Here is a 25287-nt window from a genome sequence, read left to right on the forward strand (position 1 = left end):
AATATAATATATTTTTAGACATTTTATGAAAAGTAGATGTTATGTTTTGTTTGCTTATAATTTTACAAAAAAATACCTTTTATTTTTATAAAATACTTTAATAAAAAAATTATAAACTTCTCAAACTAATTAAAAAGATGATTTTCTTAAAAGTTTAAATAAACACATTGAAATTATTTTGAATTAAATTTTCCAAACTCAAAGCGATTTTTCATGAAAAGGACCTGAAAAAAGAAAACTCTTAATCGGTTCTTATAAATTCAATTTAAAAATTTTATTTACAAACAAAAGTTATAATTTTTAACCCCAAATCTTTTAAAATCTGAATATAGTGGAATAAAGCAATTGATGTTAGTCTTAATTTGTTTTTTCCAATCTAAAACAATCCCTCCCCTAAACAGCCAAAGTACCGATAACTCTAAAGGTGTGAGTATTCCAAAAAGTGTTGCAAATTAGAAATGGATTCGGTGCTACTAAACTAAGAAAGTAAAAGATTGTTGACTTGTGAAACCCCTCACACATCTAAACCATGAACATAGAAATGTCACCGAACTCCACCTAGGTAATAGTTTCTTACAACATGCTAGACTTGCTTCACACCAACCTCTTCTCCACTACATTCCAAGCTCTCATTTATAATAACCCGAGAACTTTTGAATTCCATGTGAGTTTTAATTCATTGTCTCTACAGTAATAGTAGTATTTGCTTAAACCTCATAAAGATGCCTCAAGGTGATTCTAATGGTAGCTCCAAGCAGCTTGCTGCAGTTACTAGGCGTGTCCCTACTCCCGGGAAGGCCACAATACTTGCAATAGGCAAGGCCTTCCCTAGCCAAATCATCCCTCAGGAGTGTTTGGTGGAGGGCTACATTCGTGACACTAAGTGTGAAGATGCATATATTAAGGAGAAATTAGAGCGTCTTTGTAAGTGCAATATTAGTTGTTTAGTTTCTTATTTCATAAAAAATATTAACCCTTCTACTTTTCTTCCAAGTGACTATTAAAATTGGTTCTATCAATGTTTTTTAGTGAACAATGAAAACAACAAAATTTGAACTTAAGATCTTATGCAAACTACTCAAAACCCCTCGTCACTAGGTTGATCCTAGTGATTGTTCTACCAATGTTTTAACTAGTGAAAGAAAATCCCAAATTGTGGTCTGCAACCGCAGCCGTATTATTAAGGTCTTGGAGATATCTATTATTGCATCATGAAAACAATTGTAGTTTGTTATCACATTGCAACCAAAATTGTAGTTACATCAATTGCTTTTGTTGACAATTTCTGGCAACATCAAGGTTTTGGAAGTCTTTACAATTAATTGTGGTTTGTTATCACATTGTGACCACCATGGCAGTTACACCATCTTCATGTGTTGACTATTTTTTGCAATATTAAGGTTTGGAAGTCTTTTCAATGTTGTTTGCCATCGCACAGTGACTATAATTGCAGGTCCTTGCAACTTTAACAAAACCTTGAGAGGATAATTGGATTTTTGTGCTTTGGCACTCCTACATGCAACTACTAACAAAAATATGTGCATAATTTGAATCACTATATATAAAAACATTACTAATCTAAACTGCCAACACTTTCTTCCTTCATTTTCCATTTGTCAGGCAAGAACACCACTGTGAAGACAAGGTACACAGTGATGTCAAAGGAGATCCTTGACAAGTACCCAGAATTGGCCACAGAGGGCTCACCAACCATAAGGCAAAAGCTTGAAATAGCTAATCCAGCAGTGGTGGAGATGGCTACAAAGGCCAGCCTTTGTTGCATCAAGGAATGGGGAAGGCCTGCTCAAGACATCACCCACATTGTCTATGTTTCCTCGAGTGAAATCCGCCTACCAGGTGGTGACCTTTACTTGGCGAATGAGCTTGGCCTTCGGAGCGATGTCAGTCGCGTAATGCTCTACTTTCTAGGTTGCTATGGTGGTGTCACTGGCCTGAGAGTTGCCAAGGACATAGCAGAGAACAACCCTGGTAGTAGGGTTCTGCTGACTACCTCTGAGACCACCATACTTGGGTTCAGACCCCCCAACAAAGCTAGGCCATATGATCTTGTGGGGGCTGCACTTTTTGGTGATGGTGCTGCAGCTGTGATAATTGGAGCCAACCCTGTGATGGGTCAAGAGTCTCCCTTCATGGAGTTGAGCTATGCTGTCCAAAAGTTCCTGCTTGACACACACAATGTGATTGATGGGAGACTCTCTGAAGAAGGCATAAACTTCAAACTTGGAAGGGACCTTCCTCAGAAAATTGAAGACAACATTGAGGAGTTCTGCAGGAAGCTCATGGCTAAAAGCAGTGCCAAGGACTTCAATGATTTGTTCTGGGCTGTTCACCCTGGGGGGCCTGCAATTCTCAACAGGCTTGAGAGTACACTCAAATTGAGCAATGACAAGTTGGAGTGCAGTAGGAAGGCACTAATGGACTATGGGAATGTTAGCAGCAACACTATATTCTATGTCATGGAGTACATGAGGGAGTATCTGAAAGAAGATGGAGAAGAATGGGGCTTGGGATTGGCATTTGGTCCAGGAATTACTTTTGAAGGCATTCTCCTGCGCAGCCTTTGATCTTACACATGAATTTGTCTTCATATTGTCCTAGCAAAGGATGTACTCAATAGTCTATGGTGTTCTTTTTCTGTGGTTTAAAATTAAAATCTCCCTTAACAATTAATAAAGTTTGATGTAGCAAATTACTGTCTGAATATCAATACAGGGAAATTTATTATGCCTCACTCTAAGTTCTTGATTCTTGTTGCTTTTTTTTTTTTTTGCTATCAAATATCAATTTCATGGAACTCTTGTGAAGAAAATTCCATCTTCTTTGAAACTTATCATTATGACTCGTTGAACTTACCAACTCATGCCTAACTTTTTCATGTGTGGGCCTTAGCTCACCTACAAAGAGATAGTAGCACATTCATGATTTACACATGTAATATTGACGGTTAATATTTTCATCAATATCTGAAATTATTTACACTTTTTTTTTTTTTATGTTTGTTCATTTTAGAGACCAGATTTAGCTCCTTTGAGTCCTTTACTTCAAAGCACACAGTTTTTATGCAAATCACTCATAGTTAAACTGTTAAAGGAAGTTTCTTCATTCAGTGCCTTCTTTTCTAAATTATTTTCTAATCCAATTTCAAATTGTTAAGGGCAAAAATAAAAATGAATTTTCACTTACTATGAAATTTTAAACAATTAAATTTTCTTAAATAAATTTTTTGAAAGTCTGGATTGATGATACCTTGTAGATAAAAAAAGATAGTTAAATAAACAAGGTTCCCACCGAACCAAATAATCTGAGGAGGTTAAATACGTAGAGTTTTTACTCCTGCAAGCTTACCTCTAGAAATATAGACTGTTTTTAAGATTTAAGCCCGTGACAAATTTTTTTTTACTATCACAAGAGAGCAACCTTTTTCATAAATTATTTAGGGTGTGTTTTGTTTGCATTTTTATTTTCTGTTTTCATTTTCAAAAGATTAAAATTCTGAAAACATGTTTGGTTTGACTTCTTGTTTTCTGTTTTCATGAAATAAAAATACTGAAAATTTATGATATATTAACTTCTTATCTTTTTGTATTTTTAGATTTGCTTAAAATTACATTCATTGCCACCACAATTTCATTTTACCCGAAATGAGATTTCAGTTCTCAATTGAAAACACTGAAAATGAGATTTTTATTGTTTTCATTTTATGGTTGTTTCCTGTTTTCATTTTCACTGAAAATGTTTTCAGAAATTCAACCAAACACATTTTCATCACCGTTTTCTATTTAAGTGGCAATGAAAATAAAAAACAACCAAATCAAACAGCCCCTTACTAACCCGACTTTTTATAAGATGTATGCATGTCAAGTTTCTGAAAGTACAAAATAAAATTAGTACATGTTTGGAAATCAATAGAAAAGTACTTTTGCAAAAGAATCAAATTCTTGCTTTTATTTTACTTTTATCCGTTGGATTACATTGGAATGTGTTGCGTAATTTCTACTGCAAACCAAGTATGTACTTAGACTATTGCATGTTTCAGATTTACGATGATCTAGAGTAAATGTTAATGTTTTAGTCTAACGATAACCTAGTGAAAATTTCATATACATTCAGATTCAACATCCTCTCCTAACCGCTTGAGTCACCCTTTCACATACAAATTATCTCCAATTAATAATATATTGTTTGAATGAGCCTCAGGAAAACTGTCATGTTCACAAAATCTGCGTGTGTAGCAAATCTCTTTGCTTTCACCATAGAGAATGAGTTTGTCAGGGTTTGCGGAAGAGCAACACAGAGATAGAGGTCCTCGATGTCCATGTTCGCAGTTAAACATTGAATTCGCTGCATATTCAGTTAAACAAACTAAGCCTCAATCTCATACATCAGAGCAAAACAGAGAACGGCCTATGACTGAAGTCCAACCTAGAAAAATGTGGACAAACTCACTATTGACAGACCAATTGCAATTTCAAGGTAAATCCATCAAATTTTACATGACTTTTTGAATCAGTAAAGTATCATAGATGTCAGACTCACCAGGAGTAACATTTCGATGAAGAATCCTCAGGAATATTTCTGTTATGATATCCAGATTCGTGTGCATCCACCACACATCCCCAGATCTGAGCAAGCTGCAACCATATGCCATTAGATCTGCATGAGCCGCCATCATGTGCCTTACTCTTGTGGAATTTGCAGGTTGCTGCCCTGATTTGTCAAGAAGATTCTTGTGGTGTTCCTTTCCTAGGTCAGTTAAGTCATTGGCACCAGTGGCTGCTGAAATAAAATAAACAAAACATAATCAGGTAATATGACTTGTTACAACAACAGGGCACAGGTAAAGAGTGATGGTGCACTGGTAAGTGTCACCTTTCAACAAAATATGAGATATTTTAATTTCTTTTTAATTTTGAAAAGATAAATTGATTAAAACTTGAATATCAGCCATAACACATAAGATTAAGTGAGAGAGCCTAGCAAAAGCAAAATCAGAGTCTTGTATTACATAAAACTAACACTACCTACTTTCAAAAAATAAAATCATGGAAAAGATGGATCTTTTGAATAGACTTAATGGAAATGTCCATACAATCTGGCAAAACAATATGAAACTCTATGGTTAGAAGATACTAGAGAAGACACTATGTTTAAGGTACGGAAGTTTTGTATGAGAAAGAGATGTTGATAACAACAATTTGCTACATTTTCTCATCATTCTGGTTTGTCAACCTTTCTGATTTATCGGACACATTGAGGGATTCATTGATATTTGGTTGATAAGCAAACTTTATTGAGAGATTCATTGATCTAGTACTCTGCTAAACACCCCATATGGGACTTACGCACCCAAAATGTTAATACCCAAGTCTCTATCATTGGAATCTTCTTGTTCTCACTCCAGCCATCTCCTCATCCTCCACCACTAGATCTTAACTATTTTCGTGCTCCATTTAAGTGATAAATGTTAGTAAGAGTAAATCTCCATTTTAGTCCTTGAGAGTTGAGATTATAAGCGTCTTTCATTTCAATCCCTGACTTTACAAAACTTTCACTTTTCTCCCTTACTTTGCAAAATGTCACTCATTTTAGTATTTAATATTAATGAAAAAAATGTAATGGAAAAGGATTAAAGTGAATGAATGACACTTTGCATTATTTTACAAAAGTCAGGGACAAAAATAAGTTTTGTAAAGTGAGGAAATAGAGTGAAAGTTGTTTACAATCTCAATTAGGTTTATTTTGATTTGAATGTGATACTTACCTCATGTAACAGATTCCTTGATTAAGACTTTAAAACATTGAAGTCTATGCTATTTTTCAAATACAAATTAAGAACTTCTAGAAATCAATCATTTTAGTATACATTTCCAAAATAGCACAAACAGCTTCAGATAGCATATATGTTTCAACCAACATGGAATGCAGAGGAGCTATTATCCAAAATTTCTAAACAACAAGCTAAACTAGTTCATTTAGGTTGGGAGTTGGGATACAAGAGGACTAGTATATAATAATTATAAAAGAAACAATCATTAACCAATCAATAGTTCACTTCACTATAGGGGCAAAAGGGTTATTTTACTTGCCACTTTGTGCGAGTGTGTGTATGTATAAACCTCTTTGCATCGAAACACACTTACAATCATGAGCAACACCTAAGCTTTCTTGATCACATCAATCAACATGAACAGGTACATTAGCTGAAAACAAGATTGTCTTCTCTAACAGGTTTATTAAGATTCCTATGAGCTTGGACCATTGATTATGCTTGATGGGCTACTGTTGCACCACAATTGATTTGAGTTTTATTTATATCATATAAATGCAACATAATTTACCATGTCAAGATGCTACATTACAAATCTGACTTTTAGTATAAATCTCAAACAACACATGGAAAAGGCAAGAAGCTGAAACTCTATTATCTCCAAAAATGAAAACTAGGATTGATTACACCAGCAGATTAGAGCATAAAAAGTATTAAGAAAGCTTTGCAATTAGAGCATAAAAAGTATTAAGAAAGCTTTGCAACTCTGCATCAGTGTTGTGATGCATTCCATAATTAGCACAGATTTTATTCTGTAATTAGTACAGATTTGATTTTTTTATTTGTATAGATTTAGTTCAATTTTATTTCTTTCCTTAATTAGGTCGCTGGTAGCTTATAAATAAGTCTTGTATTCACTCTTTGAAAGACAAAATTACAATAATATTCAGATTATTATCTTTCAAGTTGGTATCAAAGCCTCCGATTGAAGGGGCTCTGCTTCTGCATTCTTCCAGGTAGCCTTCATTGCTGCAATTGATACTGTTTCAGTGCCCAGTCACTGTGTATACCACTAGTCACCGTTCGATGCCATCCTCCGCCGTCAGCCACCTTCCGTCGTCGTCATTGGAACGTCTACAAGCCTTTATAGACCCTTGCAGGAAGACATCTAGCTCTTGTTCCCTAACCATGGCTAGTAAGAGTTCTAGCTTCCTATCCTGTAATGTTTCTGGTACTGAAAATATCTGGATTATAGACTTTGGTGCTACTGATCATATGATACCTCACTCTTCTTATTTTTCATCCTACACATTTCCAACTAGTTAGCAACACATCACTATTGCTAATGGTTCCCATACCCCTATTACTGGTTGTGGTAACATTCAACTTCAATCTTCCCTTCATTTGAACAAACTCCTATTGTGTTTTCTAGGATCTTGCCACGGGGAGGGCAATTGGAATTGCTAAAGAGTAGGGCGGGTTATACTACTTGCAACATGAGGACAATAAAGAATGTACCAAACAAAAGGCTCTCACTTCCAATCATCAAACAAGTTCAGAACCTTGGTTATGGCTTCAGTACAAGCATTTGGGTCATCCTCCGTTTAGTGTCCTTAAGTCTTTATTTCCTTTTTTGTTTACAAAAAGGTCAGTCAAGTCTTTTCATTGGATGTTTGTGAGTTTGCTAAACACCATCGAAAACTTTTCTTCCTAGTACTAATAAAAGTTTTAAACCTTTTGATCTTGTTCATTCAAATGTGTGGGGACCTGTACCTATCAGTAATATTTCCAGTGCCAAGTGGTTTGTTTCTTTTATTGATGACTGCACTCAGGTTACCTGCATATTTCTCATGAAAGACAAATCTGAAGTTTTCCAATTGTTTGTACACGTTTACCGTATAATTCAAACACAATTTGGGAGCCCAATTAAAAGATTGTGTTCTGATAATGGGAAAGAGTATGCGAATCAAAACCTTTCCAATTTTCTCAAAGATAACGGTGTTGTTCATGAGTTAACTTGTGTGGACACCCCTCAACAAAATGGGGGGGGGGGGGGGGGTTGCAGAAAGGAAAAATCGACATCTCCTTGAGGTTGTCAGAGCTTTACTCTTCCTACTGTTCCTAAGTCTTACTGGGGGAAGCTATTCTAACCGCTACTTACTTGATAAATAGGTTACCTTCTCGTGTTTTAAATGGTGTTAGTCCTAGTCAACTCATGACCACATTTTATCCATTTGTTCCCATTATGACCAGTCTTCAGAGTCGTGTCTCTCTGTCTTTGTTCAAGTTCATGGTCCCCATTGGGGAAAGTTAGATCCTCGGGCTATCAAATGTGTTTTCATAGGTTATGCCTCAAACAAAAAGGGGTACAAATGTTATCACCCTCAAAGTTGTCGTGTCTATGTTTTCAAAGATGTCACTTTCCATGAAACAGTCTTTCTTCACTAGTCCTCCACTTCAAGGGAAGAATAGTCTAGAAGCTGAGATTCCCAAGTTGTCATGTTTTCCCTTGTTACAGGATTCCACTCCTACAGAGGATGACAAAGACCTTGAACTAGCATCATCACCAGTTCAACATAAGGAGGACAAATGCTTTGGGAACTAGTACCAACGAAGAAAAAAACCCGACCTAGTCCAACAACAATTTCAATCATCCGAACCGGAGGTAAGAACCCATACTCTTGAGGACACCTTAGATGCCTCTTGTGAATCTAACCTAGATGATTTGCCAATTTCCTTAAGAAAAGGAAAAAGATCTTGTGCCAAATATCCTATATCGCAATTTGTGTATACTAAAAATATTTCTCTACAGTACCAGAGTTTTATTTCAACTATTGATTCTATCAGAATCCCTACATCAATACAAGAAGCCTTAAAGGATGAGAACTGGGTTCGAGCCATGAATGAAGAAATGAGTGCATTGGAAAGGAATGAGACTTGGGAGATTGCAGAGAGACCAAAAGACAAAAAGGCAATGGGTTGTAGGTGTATATATATAGTTAAATATCAGGCAGATGGCACATTGGATCGGTATAAGGCGAGGTTGGATGCAAAGGGATACACCCAAACCTATGGAATCAATTATGAGGAGACATTCGCAACAATGGCAAAAATGAATACAATTAGGATCATCATCTCCTTAGCAGCGCACTTTGGTTGGGAGATGCATCAATTTGATGTTAAAAATGTCTTCTTACATGGAGATTCCACCTGGATATGGTGCCACTAATGGAGGAAATAAAGTTTGCAAACTAAAAAAGGTCCTATATGGTCTCAAGTAGTCTCCTCAGGCTTGGTTTGGTAGGTTCACTCAAGCTAATCTTTGGGGTACAAGCAAAGCCAAGGTGACCATACTCTACAAAACACTCCCAAGATGCAAAACTTACTTTGCTCTTGGTCTATGTCGATGATATACTTATTGCAGGCGATGATGAGCTTGAAAAACAAACCTTGAGGGAGAGGTTAGCTGCCCAATTTGAGATGAAGGATCTCGGAAAGCTAAAGTACTTCCTCGAATAGAGGTTGCATACTCTAGGCAGGGTATCTTCATTTCTTAGAGAAAATATCTACTTGATCAAGTCAAAGAAGTTGGCAAGTTGGGTTGTAAAACCATTGGAGCGCCCATAAAGCAAAATCACAGGATTGGAAATGATGAAGAAAGCCCAAAGGTAGAGAAGACACAGTACCAAAGACTTGTGGGAAAAATTATCTACTTATCCCACGCCAGGTCTGATATAGCCTATGCAGTTAGTGTGGTTAGTCAATTCATGCATGACCTGAGAGAGAGACATTTGTAGGCAGTAAATAAGATCATTCAATACTTAAAGTCTTCTCCAGGAAAGGGGTTGTTGTTTAAAAAGGAGTAAATTTATCCATGAAAGTATATACTGATGCTGACTATGCAGGATCAATTGTTGATAGGAGATCTACCACAGGATATTGCATGTTCTTGGGTGACATGGAGGAGTAAGAAGCAAAATGTGGTTGCAAGATCAAGTGCAGAAGCAAAATTCAGAGCTATGGTTCAAGGTGTTTGTGAGTTGTTATGGATGAAGATCATACTTGATGACCTCAAAATAAAATATGAAGCTCCTATGGGATTGGTTTGTGATAATAAGTTCGCCATCAACATTGCACACAATCCAGTTCAACATGATCGAACAAAGCACATAGAGATTGATCAACATTTCATTAAGGAGAAATTGGACAATGGTCTTATAGCCACTAAATACATCCCTTCAAAGCTTCAGTAGGCAGATATGTTCACCAAGGGACTTCCCACGGAGCAACTTCAAGACCTTACTTGCAAGTTGGGAATGATAAATATACATTCACCAGCTTTTTTTTTTGCTCAGCACTTATATATATATATATATATATATATATATATATATATATATTATAAATTGAAATAGTACTAGAGATACATATATGTAGTTATGCAGCCAGCCATGTTCCATCATTTGAGCTGGACCTAGCTAGAGACATTATAATATATTACATAAACCATCCACACCCAATCCCTCCTAGCTTCTAAACCCATCTTTGAGATTCGATGACCATTGATTAAAATGCATTCCAAAGTCCTTCTCCATGGTTTTGATCCATGTCCAGATCAAAAGAACCGCATCATCCATCAGTTTAGTTCCATCAAAAGTAGCATTTTGGAAGACTATTTTATTTTTGTGCTGCCAGATTGTGTATGTTAATGCAATCCACCAGCACTTCCACCTTGTCGACATTTTCCTTCCGGCAACCCCGTGTCCATGCTGCAAGTAATGATCCCTAGGGTGTTGGGGCATTGTTGTTGATAACTTTATCCAGGCCATTGTCTCCCACCATAGAGGAAGGATATTGCTGCAAGTGAAAAATAAATGTGCAGCCTCCTCCTCTCTGTTTCTGCAAAACGGGCACGGCACGCCAGTCATTACCACCTGCCTTCTACTAAGATTCTTCTTTGTAGGTACTCTATCTCGGATGAGCCTCCAAACAAACACGGCAGCCTTTGCTGGAATTTTGAGTTTACATAAATCCTGAAAGTCAGAATTCAGACTTGCTCCCATTGTTTCATCCCATATCAAGTTATACCCACTTTTTGTTGAGTAATAACCACATGTTTCAGGCTTCCAAATCCAGGTGTCTTCCCTGCTTGAGTCCACTTGTTGTTGTGAAATTTCTCCTAAGAAACTATCCGCCATTTCTACTTCAGCATCAAATAGAGACCTCCTCCAAGTAAGCTTCTATTCCCACCCATTATCCGTACTACTCCCCATCTGCATGATCAATTGCTTTTGTTGGCATGAGATATGATACATCCTAGGATATTTGTCCATTAGTGGCATTTCATCAGCTGTCCATGGATCTTCCCAAAACCTAAATTTCTGACCACCGCCCACCTTCCAAGATGTTTCCTTTTTAAAGGCACTATTTTGCTGGTGGTTGTGAATTGAGACTAGGTCCTTCCACCATATTGAGTCATGAGTACCTGTTCTTCCATCCTCCAATGACCTCCATCCACCATATTTTGAGTCAATCACTTTGGCCCATGATTCGTTCTGTTTGTGGAAGAGTTCCCACCTCCACTTCCCCAACAAAGCTGCATTGAAAGTTCTTATGTCTTTGATTCCCAGCCCACCTTTATCCTTTTGTAGGCATACCATTTTCTAGTCAACCCATGCAATCTTCCTCTGCTCATGTGCTCCACTCCATAAAAATTTCCATTGAATAGCTTCCAATTTGATTATTACTTTTGAAGGAACCCCGAAAAAAAAGAGAAAATAAATGGGAAGTGCGGTTAGAACAAAATTAATGAGAGTCACTCTCCCCCCGTAGGATATATGTCTGTGTTTCCAAGGAGCTAGTTTTCTCTCACTTTCTGATTATGGAATCCCAAAACTCACTACGTCTTGGATTATCCCCAATGGGGATACCCAAGTATAAGAATGGCAAGGTCAGATTTCTGCAATTGAGGTATTCAGCCACTTCCTTTTGCCAATGATCAGGTTTACCTATTGCCCCAAAACTGCTCTTTGCAAAATTTATCTTTAAACCGGACGCAAGTTCAAAAACTCTCAACATGGATTTTATAGTCTTCACATTCTGCATAGTGGCTTCACCAAGGAAAATGGTGTCGTCAGCATATTATAATATGTTGACTGGTATCTTGTTTTTTCCCACCATGAAACTACTGTAGAGGCTCTTGTCCAATGCTTCTCTCATTAGTCCGGTTAGGCCTTCTGCCACAATGTTGAAAAGTGAAGGCGCTAGAGGGTCACCTTGTCGGAGGCCTCTATGGGGATAAAATTCATTTGTAGGGCTGCCTTTGACAAGGATAGACATGGAGGCTGATTTGAGACAACCCTCTATCCATCCACTTAAAGCAGAATCCTAGCCTCTTCATCATATATGATAAGAAGTTCCACGAGACCGAGTCATAAGCTTTTTTGTAGTCCACTTTAAACACGAGGCATGGCTTGTTCCGCCTTTTTGCTTCCTCCACTGCCTCGTTGGCAATCAGAACGTTGTGCAGCAGCTGTCTTCCAGAGATAAAAGTTGATTGCCTCTCATCAATTATGTTTGGCAACACCTTCTTCAGCCTATGTGCTAAGAGTTTAGCCACAATCTTGTAAACACAGCCTATTAATGAGATAGGTCTGTATTCATTAATATGAAGTGGATCCTTCACCTTTGGGATCAAGGCAATGAAAGATGCATTGGTCCCCCTCGTAAATACCCCATTGGCATGAAATTCAGCAATGAACCGGCTGAATTCAGGCTTTAACAACTCCCAAAATTGTTTAATAAATTTGAAATTTAGACCATCCGGTCCCAGGTTTTTTTCGCTTCCGCAGTTCCAAACAGCCGCTTTTATTTCTTCCTCTGTGAAGCTTGCCACCAACATGTCATTTTGTTGCTAATCTATCCCACAAAATCTGGTTCCATCTAAGATTGGCCTGTGTTGTTCAGGTTCAGTGAATCTGTTCTCAAAAAATGTGTAGATTTCCTCTTTCACTCTTCTAGGGTCATCTACCCATAAGCCATTAGCCATTATTCCTTTAACTGCGTTATTTGAACGTCTAGCATTCATTAACAAGTGAAAGTAGCGTGAGTTTCAATCCCCTTCTTTAATCCATCTCACTCTTGCCTTTTGTCGCATCAAGGACTCGTGGGAACATGCTGCTGCCCATAATTCCTCCTGCAATTTCTTGCGGGTCTCCAGCTCTTGAGTACTCAGCTGTCTAGTAGAACTTGCATCTTCCAAGCTATTTAACTCTGCCTCAATCTTATGTACTTTGTTGAGTGTGTCTCCATAATGCATCTTATTCCACAGCTTCAGCTTGAGGGGGAGTGTTGTGATACATTCCATAATTAGCACATATTTGATTTCTTTTATTTGTACAGCTTTTGTTCTATTTTATTTCTTTCCTTAATTTGGTAGCTGACAGCTTATAAATAAGTCTTGTGTTCACTCTTTGAAAAACAAAATTATAATAATATTCAAATTAATCTTTCAAGTATCGGAAACTGAGGTATCTAACAGTCTATAGACCTTAAAATAAACTTGCTTCCAACAGTCAAACAATCTGCTTAAAATAGACTTGCTTCCAATATTTTTAATGCAAAAGATGGCCCCTATTATCATGTTGTTAGATCCTAGAAGCCCCTGGTTCTTAAGGACTAAAGTATATTCTGATTATTCAAACATTTGATCTTGAAGTAATATTTTTAGCATATAATGCATTGAGTTAAAAGTTAGACTATGGAAAGTTGATTAAATTGGAACTAGTTTTCAATGAAAAAAGAGCACAATGCAAACAATCTTCCTTACCAGTTTTCCAAATCCTTAACCACAGAAAAAGAAAAAAAAATAAAAAACAAAGAATAAACATAAAGGTATGAGTTCTATTTCTGGAATAGAAACTAAACTTCCGTATTACCAACAAGGCAACAAGCAAGCATATAAAAAGGTCAAACATTTGTTCTTGAAGTAATATTTATAAGGACTAAATTTATATTTTTAATAGAGGAAAAATATATAAATATTTTAGGAATTGTTCCAAATTGAGTCACCATTTACTAATATTTAATATTTAATTAGCCTTTGATGATAGTCTAGGAAACAAAAGATTTAAAGAATAATCCCAGTTAACTCACCATTTAGACATAGAGCTCGTCTAATTCTGAACAAGAGCTTCCCCGATCTACATTGACTCAGATCCTGATTGCAGCAGCTGATGGGTCCCTTACCTCTTTTCATGACATTCTAGCTTCCTAATCTGTTGAATGTATCCAATCACTTTAGTTTATATGTCGAACAAAATATTCTACTTAATGAAATAACGATCATCTTCAACCCGTAGAAGCTTATGATTTTTACTTTCAATGACTCACGCTTTAATAGGCCTGAACTTCTTGGTGCTATGATTCGGCATAGATCCATTTAAGTTATCCAGTCTTGGCAATCTCTTTGATATAAATGCAGCTTCCTCTCTTTTTCCCCCTTCCTCTAAAGCAACTATCAGATCATGTAGACATGTCAATTCCTGATGTAAACCGTTCTCCACTAATTCATAGCATAAACTAAATGCTTCTGAAACCTTGTTAATTTTACAAAGATTCAAAATAGTTGCATTACACAAATCAATATCAACATTCTGGTGATTTTCCAAACTAAAAATCAACAATTTGCATGCTTCTGACAGTTTTCCTCTTTTAAGGAGAAACTGAGCCACTTCTTCTATTTTAACACAATACCCATTCTTATAAAGCAAATTAATAATCTCAAATGCTCTTTCATGCTATCCACGTTCAAAAAGTAGCTGTAAACTCTCAGTTGATAGGTTTATATTATGTCTAACATTTTTCTCCAGCATCATAACAATAACACAGGAAGACTCATGAGCACAACCCTTTTCCAAAAGTTTTGCCAAAACAGAATGCCAGGTAGATGTTTTAGGCTGATAGGAGCTCTTGAGCATTTTCTCTAGTGTCTCCTTTGCAAGCAGAGGCTTATCCTTCTGAAGAAAACCATCAATCAAATAATCATATATCTCAATATCTAGAAGAAAGTCTCTTCTTAGCATCCACATCAAAAGCTCATATCCACTTTCGTATGCACCTTCTTTACAATACCCCATAATCACTGTGGTGTATGATTGGGGATCTTGTGTACCCCTTTTCATGAGCTATCTTATCACCCTCTCAGCCTTCTTAGTGTTCCCATGTTCACACAAAGACTCAAATATAGGATTATAAGAGGCTGCAAGCGGCTTAGAGCCAAATTTGCTTAACAAGATTTCCTTTTCAAATAACTCATCAAACAACTGCTCTACCATATCATAGTCCCATTTCTGACACAAACTCCGTTTCAAAGTGCTGTACGAGGCTGAATCCGCAGGGATCCGAAATTTTTTCATGCTTTCAAACACCTTCAATGCTTCATCCAGGTTTCCTGCACAACAATGCAAATGAATAATGGTATTAAAAGTAAATGTATCTAGGCTGAACCCTCCATCGCTTTTCATTCGTTCCAAAACATCTTTCATCTTGTCCAACTTGTGTGCCTCACAAAGCCCTTTTACCAAAGTATTATAGGTCATGTTCGGCTTAAGGCCCCGGCTAGTCATCTCTTCAAGAACAACCAATGCCTCCTCAACTTCCTGCTTCATACAATACTCATGAATCAAAGTCGTATAAGTAACAACATTAGGATTCAAACCCTCACATTTCTTGCCCATACCATTCACCAAATTCCGAGCAATTCTAACCTTCCCCGCTCTACACAAACCATCAACAAGTGTGTTATACGTAACAACATCCGCATCGCAATTAAAACTCTCCATCTCTCTAAAAAAACGAAACCCTTCATCAACCATGGAGTTCTTGCAAAACCCTATGATCAAAACATTGTAAGTACAAGTGTCCGGAGAAACACCATACGTGCGAAGCATTTCATCATACACCTCCTTGGCCATATTGGTGCAACCCCTTTTAAGCAAAATTGACAACAGGTTGTTGAAGGTAACCACGGAGGGGGACACGGCAATGGATTTCATGGTCTGAAAAAGCTTCATGGACTCTTTGAAAAGGCCGGCTTCGGCGTAACTCCGAATGAGGCTATTGAAGAACCTGTCCTCGAGCTTGACCGTTCCCTTGGAGTGTTTCTCAATGGAAAAGAGGAAGTTTCTGGCCACATTGAGGTTCCTCTCGCGACCAAGGATTTCAAGCATGATGAAGTAGGATTCGGGTGTGTGGGAGAAACCCTTTTGCTGGGTCCATTTGAAGAAGCAAAGGGCCTTGGAAGGGTCTTTGATGAGACGAAGTGTTCGAAGAACAGTGGTTTTGGAGATAGTGATTAGGAGAGAAGAGAGCAACCCATTTGAAAAAGGTTTGGAATTGATGAGATTGGCGATGGTTTTGGCTTGCTTGCGTTTCTTGATCTGGGTCTTGCGTTTTGGGGTTGTTCTTGGGGTCGGAGCAAAAGTACCTGAACCTTCAAAACCAGTTATGAGGAAAAATAAATAAATAAGAAAAGGAGAGAAAGGAGTCTAGAGAAATGCACCTAAGGTGGGAATTGAAGGTGGAGATGGGAATGAAACGCTGATTTGAAGACAGTTGGTGTGACGAGAGACTGAGAGAAACCATGCCGAAGCTGTGAACTCAGTACAGTGCCTACTATTATACGCTATAAAAGTAGGGGTTCTCGCTTAAGGTGTGGTCGATTTTCAGACAAAAAAAAGTTTCGAAATAAACATAAAATAAAAATACAATCTAATTTGATTAAATTTAAATGTAACATCAAATTTGAATCAAATTAAATTATTTTGTATAGTTTAATTTGATTTGATTTTGTAATTTTTTATTTTTAAAATTTATTATCATAATTTAAATTTATCAATTAAACATAATTATTATATATGTTATATTATTTTAAAAATAAATTTTATTTTCATTAAATCTTGTTTAACATATTTTAGTTAAAAGTTATTACTTTTCCTTCTATTTAACATTAATATAAAATGTTATTATCAACTCTTTTTATAACGTAATAATAATTTGTACATCAATGAGTATTTAACATTATTTTTTAATAATATTAGTAAATACTTTTTTAACATATAAAAGTAAAATATATATTATAACGCAATGGAAAAGCAATAAATCACTTAATACTTATTATTATTTATCATAATAAAAATCAAAATAATTATAAGACATGGTTTTTCGGTTTGGTTTGGTTTGGTTTTTTTATAACAAGATCCAAAAATCGAACTAAACCATAAAAATATGTGATTTTTTAGAATTTTAGTCTTTGCAGTTTTCGATTTAAGTGGTTTTCGATTTTTTTATCGGATTGGCGGTTTACAAAAGGTTTTGTTCGGTTTTGAACACCCTATTACAAAGCCATGCTTTATTATGGCATGGCGGAAGAAGTGTGCCTGTGTGAGTTGAACAAGGCGACATTGTAGCTTATGTTCGAAATGATTTTGTTCGAATTAAGGGGGAGAAGTTTTTGGTTTGCCGAGAATCACAAGTTGTGAAACTTAGTTTCTCATGTTTAATATGCATTTTAAAAGATAATATTCATGTGAAAGGATGTTTCCCTAAAATAATTTTTAATTAGTCTCTCGTGAATACTTTTTCATAAGAGAAAGTGGAAATCTTACTTTCACAAGTTTAATTTTTTTTACTATAGTAAAAACGCCATGCTATTCTTTATTGCACTAAATTGTAATTTTGATCATCCTATAATTTCAAATCTGGGATTTTAGTCTCCTTATTTCTAAATCAAGACATTTAGTTTCCTATTTTTCAGAATAAAATATTTTGGTCCTTCCGTTAGTTAATCATCATTACTAAAAAATAGGTTTTTTACATCGGTTATTAAGGACTTTTAATATTGGTTATTAACCAATGTTGAAACTACTAACGTTAAAGTATAAACGTTAACATCGGTTGTTTAAAAACCGATGTTGTTTTACAAAAAAAACATCATCGGTTATTAATCAATGTTGAAACTACCAACATTAAAGTATCAATGTTAACATCGGTTGTTTAAAAACCGATGTTGTTAAAAAAACCTATGTTGTTTTCTTCTCACCAACATTGATTTTTAGAAAAATCAATGTTGTGAGTAAACAACAACATCATTTTTCCTTTGTCTTACCAAGCAGAAAAAATGAAACCATGTGCTCGGTAGGAGGCTCCAACTGGTCCTCCTCCTCATCTCTTCCACGTCTAAGTCTTCATCTCTATTGAATGGGTCCTACTCCTGGTAGGTGGAGATGAACTACATTGTGATATGTTAGAAGAAATAATTGGAGATGGAAGTGCCCCTTTACCAATCGATGGTTGTTAGGTAGGTCTCAGAAAGCCAAAACTAGGACTCGAGGATCCAGCATCACTCCAAGAAAGGAGGAGGAACTGGTGTGTTATAATTCTCTAGTTCCAAATGTAGGTGTGGTGGTGATGGCTATGGAACCAAAGGATCAAAAGCTGGTGGCCGGGTGTGGGTGTTACGTAGGCATTTTCCCAACGGGCGTGAGCTTCTTGCACTTGACATAGCTAGAAAGAGAAGAATATTAAAAAAGAAGAGAAAAAGAAACACAAGAAAGTCAGTGTTAGAAAAAAAGAATCAGGAAAAAGGGCACTACAATCTGTGATGGGAGTGACTACGACCTGTGAAAGAAGTGACTACGACCATAGTGACTTATGAGGAATGTTGTGCATGAAGAGCACCACGAATGTAGTGAAAGGACTACAATCGTAGTGACAAGTAAGAGGTGTTGTGAGTGAAGAGCACCTCAACCATAGTGAAGTTGACTACGGTTGTAGTGAAAAGTGGAAAAAAGATAGATGAAAGGACTACAACTGTAATGAGAAAAGTCACGTTGGTCAAAAGAGAGAGAGCATGGGTGAAGTGGCTATGGGTGTTGTCAATATGGTATTTATAGTTTTAGTTTTTTCTTTTACAATAACTAACCACGACCATAACAGAGTTACCATGACTGCACTTGATTGACCAACGTGAAATGACTGGGTTGTGGTTAGTTGATAGTGATCATACTCGACTATGACATTGCCTAGGCTATGGTGGGTTGACCACGACCGTACTTGTCAATGGCATTGAATGCTTGGGCCATGGTCAGTTGACCGTTGTCGTAGTACTGGAAAGTTGTTTGACTTAAAAATTAAAAAGTTAATGCAATAAAACATAATTTAAATGGATACTAGTCACGGGTGCCTCTCAGATAGCACTTGTTTAATGTCATAAGTTTGATGTGTGATGATTGAGTTGCTCAAAGATTAGAGAGATGCACAATGGTTTGCACCTGTTGGAATCCCTCATGATACACTTTGACTCTATGCGCATTCATCTTGAAAGTGGCTCCATCGTGCTTTTTCAGTTCTAATACTCCATAAGGAAATACTTGGTTTATTTCAAAAGGGTCACTCCATCTAGACTTCAACTTCCCAAGAAACAAATGTAAGTGGGGATTGTACACTGAAATACAATAAATAACACTAGAAAGAAAGGGGGTTGAATAGTGTTATGGATAAACTTTTAGGAATCTTTTGCAATGAAGCTAAAGGAGTATCGTCTAGTGACAAGTAATTTTTTTGCAAATAATAAAGAATTTTCGTCCAATGATTTATAAACAAAAGTTTTTCATGAAAAACTTGTGTGCAAAGACGTGTCAGTAATATGCCTTAAAAATACTATGACAAGCTTAAGGAGAGTAGTAGTATTACTCAGTTTTAAATTGGTTCACTTAACTTGAGCTACGTCTAGTTCTTTTATACTAACCATTAAAGGATTTCACTAATCAAATTGATTACCACAAGTATTCTATCCTACCACTCTTAGCTTATAAGTATTATCTAGACCACTACTGGCACAACCCTTAGACTCCACCTAAATTTAAGACACCCAGGTATTACTTTATCACTAAGCCATTCCTGGCTTTCTCAAACAACTGTTTGAAATAGAATCAGAGATTCCAACACTCACAGAGTGCGTTTACAATGAAAATTGTAATCTCAAAACTGAATTTTGCTAGGCAAAGAATCAAACTCTCAAAGCTTAGTGTTTCTCTTAAATTAATATCATTTTCTCTTTAAGTTCTTGACTTAATCACTTTCACTTGTTTTTCGTCACCCCTGGATGTCGAAAAGAGTTCCTTTTTATATTGGAGGAGCAAATCTTCTCAGGGATAAGCGCATTCAATATTTGATCGTTGTCAGTCTTTATGGCATATTGACAGTTGGAGGTACAAATCTTTTTTAATAAGGCAAGCTCTTCACGATTCCAATAGTAGATTGATCTTGAATAGATCCCTTCAAAATATGTCTCAATCATGCTAGATTCAAAAATGTTAGTTTAAATCAAGTAATAAAGAACAATCTAAAGTAGACAAATTATAGTATGAACAAATCCATTTGATATTGGACTATACTTATAAAGGATATAAATATTTATGCAAGGGTTTAAGAGTCCTTTTGGACACATGATAAAAGCATAGCAGGTGATCCACTAGTTTTCAACGTTTGTTCAATTAGTAGTGCATTGGATGTAGGATAAAACATTAGTACTTAATTATAGAGTGAACACCAATCATAAACGAGGCTTGAAGTATAGGAAGTTATTACCATAATGCTTGCATATAATGTATCTTGTACTCTTATGTGTAAATCATTTGTAAAGATAAATTTATATTATTGTTATTCATCAAAACCAAAGGAAATGAATGGATCATCTTGTGCTGGATTGTCCAGTTCTAACATATACCAATACCTTTTCCCCTACTTGGAATGTTCTTTGTCTTACCCTAGCATTATACCATCTCTTTGTTTTCTCCTTATAGATCATGGTATTCTCATAAGGTGTAAGTCTAAACTCATCCAATTCATTCAACTACATCAACCTGTTCTTAGCTGCAAGCTCAGGATCAAAGTTGAGAAACTTAAGAGCCCAAAAGGCTCTAAAATACCAAAAATCACACTAAAGGGGGGTGAACAGTGTGTTAGTCAAAATATAAAACCTTTTTGAAATGGAAGATGTTATAATAAATAAGTTTGTAAAGCCCTCGTCCAGTGAGTTGGAAAACTTGTTTTTAATGAAAAAGCTTGTGAGCAAAGTGTGACGGTAATGGACAATGAAATATTGTAATAAGCTAATGAAGAACAGTTAAAATACTTTTTTATACTGGTTCACTCAACCTAAGTTACGTCTAGATCTCCTTTACCAACCAATAAAGGATTCCACTAATCAACTTTGATTACAACAAGTATTCTTCCCTGCCACTTCTAGCTTGCAAGTATTCTCAAGGCCACTTATGGCACACCCCTTAGACTCTCCCTGAATCTAAGAACACCCAAGTATTATTTTGTCACTACGACACTCTTGGCTTTCACAAATAAAGGTTTGATGTAGAATAAAAGATTCTTTACAACTCTCAAAGAGTGGATTTACAATAAGGTTCTTATCACTCACTGATACTTTGTATACACGAAGGATGAACTATCTTAGGCTCAATGTTTTTCTCAACATTTGTTCTTCTTTTCTCTCGTTTCTTAATTTATGACTCTTTTTCTTTCTATGTAAACGGGGTGGAAATGAGTCAAGCCAAGCCAAGCTTTACTAGGCTTGAGCTCGGCCTGAGTTGAATACGTAAGGCTTGAGCTTGGCTCATTACCTATCATAGGCTTTTTTTTAAGGCTCGACTCGGCTTATATAAAAGCCTAGCTTGGCCCACAAGCCTATTTAAAAGTCTGCTTAAAGACGTCTTTGATTAATTAATTATTTTAAAACCTAGTGAAATACTAACTAAAAAAAAACTTATAAAATTTCGTATAAGTAATGTACAAATCCAAAAATAATTGATAAACAAAATCATATTGAATTCAAGTCGTTAAAGCACAAAGTATATCAAAAGAAAATAAAAAGAGCATAATATTAAAAAATGTATGGATTAGAGATGATTTGCAGAAAATGAATTTTATTCTACATGAACAGTGTGCATGAACAGTAATAAAAACTGGAATTCTAAAATCCTAGAATTATTCTCCTCTCCGAAAAAAAACTCCCTAAACTAAAACCTTGCTGTTGTTATATAGGTCCTCAGCCCCAAAGCTTTAAAATCTATTTTAAGTCTAAGCCCATAAACGAAATAAAATAAAATCTGAACAAGATAAGATAAGATAAGATGAGATGAAATAAAATCTGGACGAAATAAAATCTAGATAGAATAAAATCTGGATAAGATAAGATTTGATAAAATAAAGTTATTATTATTATTATTATTATTATTATTATTATTATTATTATTATTATTATTATTATTATTATTATTATTATTATTATTATTAGTTAAACAAGCCGCCTTGTGAAGCTTAACAAGCTTTTTTTATGGTTTGAACTTGGCCTTTTTTTTTTATCTAAAAAGGCTTTTTAAAAAGCTTGAGCTTGGCTTTATAGTAAACAAGTCAAGCCAGTTTCGTTAGAGTTCTTCAATATTGGATGTTGTATTTACAGGTAGGGAGACGCTTGTAATTTCAGAGAGTATCTTGGAAATTGAATATTATGACTATTGTGCAGATTGATCCTTGTTTCCTGAATTAAGCGAATACTACGAGTTTCTTATCTGATAGGATCATAACTGTCCATTTTTTCATTCATAACTCAATATGACCGTGAATCATATAAAATGAAATGAGGGCTAATTTTGCAAATATGTTCCTTTTTAAAACTGAATCATATAAAATGGAATAAATAGATAATTCAAATAAATGTTTATTTCACTTGTTTTTTGGATGCATTGGACGAGTGTTTCATGCTTCCAGTAGACGAGTTATCATTTGTGGATAGGTTTCTACTGGTGTTGTTTCTAGTCATCAAACATGTTGACTTATATGCAACATAGTGGTTAACATAAATTTATATCTTTGTTTTCATCAAAACCGTAAGAGATGTTTGGGTCATCCAGTGATGGATCATCCAGTGTCTAACAAGCTCTATGCTCTAGTTCCACGGGCTAGTGGAAATTGTTTACCAAACACAAGTTTATATGAGGACATACCAATAGAAGTTTTAAAAGTTGTCTTATAAGCCTAAAATCTAGCTTAAGTTCCCAATCTTTCCTAGATGCACTCATTGTCTTTTCAAGAATCCTTTTCAACTCCATATTGGACAATTCTACTCAGCCACTAGTTTGTGGGTGGTATGGGGTTATAACCTTTGTGGTCACCCCATATTTAGCCAAAAGGTCATCAAAAAACTTATTATAGAAATGGATACCACCATCACTAATGATTGCTCTAGGTGTGCCAAATCTGGTGAAAATATTTTTCTATAGAAACTTTATCACCACCCGAGAATCATCAGTGAGGAGTGTTACTGCTTCCACCAACTTAGACATGTAATCCATAACAACAAGTATGTATTCATTACCAAAAGATTTGGGGAACAGACCCATGAAGTCTATCCCTCACACGTCAAACATCTCAACAACAAGCATGTTATTTAAAGGCATTTCCATCTTCCTAGATAAGGCCTCAGTGCATTGACATCTATCACAAGTAGCTATAAATGCATGAGCATCCACATGGATGGTAGGCCAAAAGAACCTACACTGGAGTACTTTATGGGTAGTCCTAGAAGGACCTAAATGACCTCCAGCCTCAAAAGAATGACAATGAGTAAGGATACAAGGTACCTCATTGTCTTACCAAATTGTCTCCACATACCTTGAAAAGGTATGGATCATCCAAAAAATATTTCCTGGCCTCACACATAAGCCTCTTCTTGGTTTGATAGTTAATGTCAATTGGAAACACCTTGCATGCCAAATAGTTCATAATGTCATCAGGAAAAGTCTCCTTTATTCTTCCATTATCTGCTAGTTGCATGACTAAGGGGGTCTAATCTTGACAAATGGTCAGCTACCAAATTCTCAAACCCTTTCTTATCTTTGATTTCCAGCTCAAACTCTAGCAATAAGAGGATCCATCTGATTAAACTAGGTTTGGCATTTTTCTTAGACATGAGATACTTAATTGCAAAGTGGTCAGTATAACAAATAACCTTACACAAAACCAAGTAATTCCTAAATTTATCAAAAGCAAAAACAACTGCTAAAAGCTTATTTTTGGTCGTGGTGTAGTTCTTTTGGGCATCGTCAAGGGTTCTACTAGCATAGTATATGGTATAAAACTCCTCATCCGTTCTTTGACCCAAAACCACCCCCACAATTGTATCTCTGACATCACACACGAGCTCAAAAGGTAGTGACCAGTCAGGGGTTGTCACCAGAGAAGCATTCACTAGACTTTCCTTAAGAATATTGAATGTACGTAGGAACTCCTCAAAAAATGTAAAGTTTACATCCTTATCAAACAAATCATTAAGGGGCTTGACTATTTTTTAGAAGTCCTTAATGAGCCTCCTATAGAATCCATAATGCCCCAAAAAGCTCCTCATATTTCTCACACAATTTTGTGGTGGCAATTTTGCAACTACCTCTGCCTTGGCATGATCAACCTCTATGCCAACATGAGACAACTTGTGCCCCAAGAAAATGCACTCCTTCACCATGAATTGGTACTTTTCCTAGTTCAAGACCAACATGGTATCCCCACATGTTGTTAAGATCACATTCAAGTTATGCAAGCATGTCTACAAACAAGTTCCAAAAATAGAAAAATCATCCATGAAAATTTCAATGCAAGACTTAATTAAATAAATAAAAAAGACATCATGCATCTTTGAAAAGTAGTAGGAGCATTGCAAAGTCCAAATGGAATTCGTGTATATGCAAAAGTTCCATAGGAACATGTAAAAATAGTTTTTTCTTGGTCCTTTTCAGCAACTAGAATTCACAAATAGCCAAAATATCCATCTAATCAACAACAAAAAGCTTTTCCAGCTAACTTCTTGAGCATTTGGTCAATAAAGGGAAAAGGAAAATGGTATTCTTAGGTGACTTCATTAAGTTTTTTATAGTCAACACACATCCGCCACTCGATTGTCTTTCTCACAGCTATAAGCTCATGGTGCTCATTTTCTATCACAATGGTGCCCCGCTTCTTAGGGACACATTAAGCAAGACTAGCCTAAGGACTATCAGAAATAGGATAGATAATGCCTATATCTAACAACTTAATTATCTTTCCTTTGACCACCTCCATCATGTTGGGATTAAGCTTCCTTTGGGGTAACCATTTGGGTGGAAACCCCTCTCTAATATTGATTTTGTTGGGGCACAGGGTATGGTGCAAACCCTTTATGTCATGAATGCTCCACCCAAAGGCTTCTTTGTTGCCCTTTAGAACCCACAACAGTTTCTCCTCCTTAGTTTCATGTAAACCTGCAATAATCACAACTTGAAGAGAAGATGGGGGGTTAAGAAAAATATTCTCGAGGTTGGAAGGAAGAGGCTTCAACTCCAATTTAGGAGGTTCCTCAACAGAAGACTTTGGCCTTGGGACAATGCCCCATTCCA

At 36.0% G+C, this 25287-nt stretch overlaps 3 protein-coding genes and 1 pseudogene across 3 annotated transcripts; 1 reads left to right on the forward strand and 3 right to left on the reverse strand.

Moving 5' to 3' along the window:
• The first annotated feature begins 722 nt into the window (after positions 1-722).
• LOC100793478 (type III polyketide synthase A) lies at positions 723-3043 on the forward strand. Its single transcript, XM_003516751.5, has 2 exons — positions 723-924; positions 1621-3043. Exons 1-2 carry the CDS (start codon positions 723-725, stop codon positions 2583-2585), a joined length of 1167 nt encoding a protein of 388 aa, XP_003516799.1. The 3' UTR covers positions 2586-3043.
• Positions 3044-3948: 905 nt separating this feature from the next.
• Positions 3949-24380, reverse strand: LOC100795065 (pentatricopeptide repeat-containing protein At1g02060, chloroplastic-like; annotated as a pseudogene).
• Positions 10315-10986, reverse strand: LOC106799512 (uncharacterized). The gene has a single exon (XM_014778311.1). The coding sequence runs from the start codon at positions 10984-10986 to the stop codon at positions 10315-10317; it is 672 nt and encodes a 223-aa protein (XP_014633797.1).
• LOC106799511 (uncharacterized mitochondrial protein AtMg00310-like) lies at positions 11029-11448 on the reverse strand. Its single transcript, XM_014778309.1, has one exon. The coding sequence runs from the start codon at positions 11446-11448 to the stop codon at positions 11029-11031; it is 420 nt and encodes a 139-aa protein (XP_014633795.1).
• Positions 24381-25287: the final 907 nt, after the last annotated feature.

The sequence above is a fragment of the Glycine max genome, chromosome 1, assembly GCF_000004515.6.
Source record: "Glycine max cultivar Williams 82 chromosome 1, Glycine_max_v4.0, whole genome shotgun sequence".
Lineage (NCBI taxonomy): Eukaryota > Viridiplantae > Streptophyta > Magnoliopsida > Fabales > Fabaceae > Glycine > Glycine max.

Coding starts and splice junctions, on each gene's coding strand:
- LOC106799512 (XM_014778311.1), bottom strand. CDS start 10,986: ATGGCGGATAGTTTCTTAGGAGAAATTTCACAACAACAAGTGGACTCA.
- LOC100793478 (XM_003516751.5), top strand. CDS start 723: ATGCCTCAAGGTGATTCTAATGGTAGCTCCAAGCAGCTTGCTGCAGTT. Junction 925..1,620: donor GGAGAAATTAGAGCGTCTTT/GTAAGTGCAATA, acceptor TCCATTTGTCAG/GCAAGAACACCACTGTGAAG.
- LOC106799511 (XM_014778309.1), bottom strand. CDS start 11,448: ATGGTATGCCTACAAAAGGATAAAGGTGGGCTGGGAATCAAAGACATA.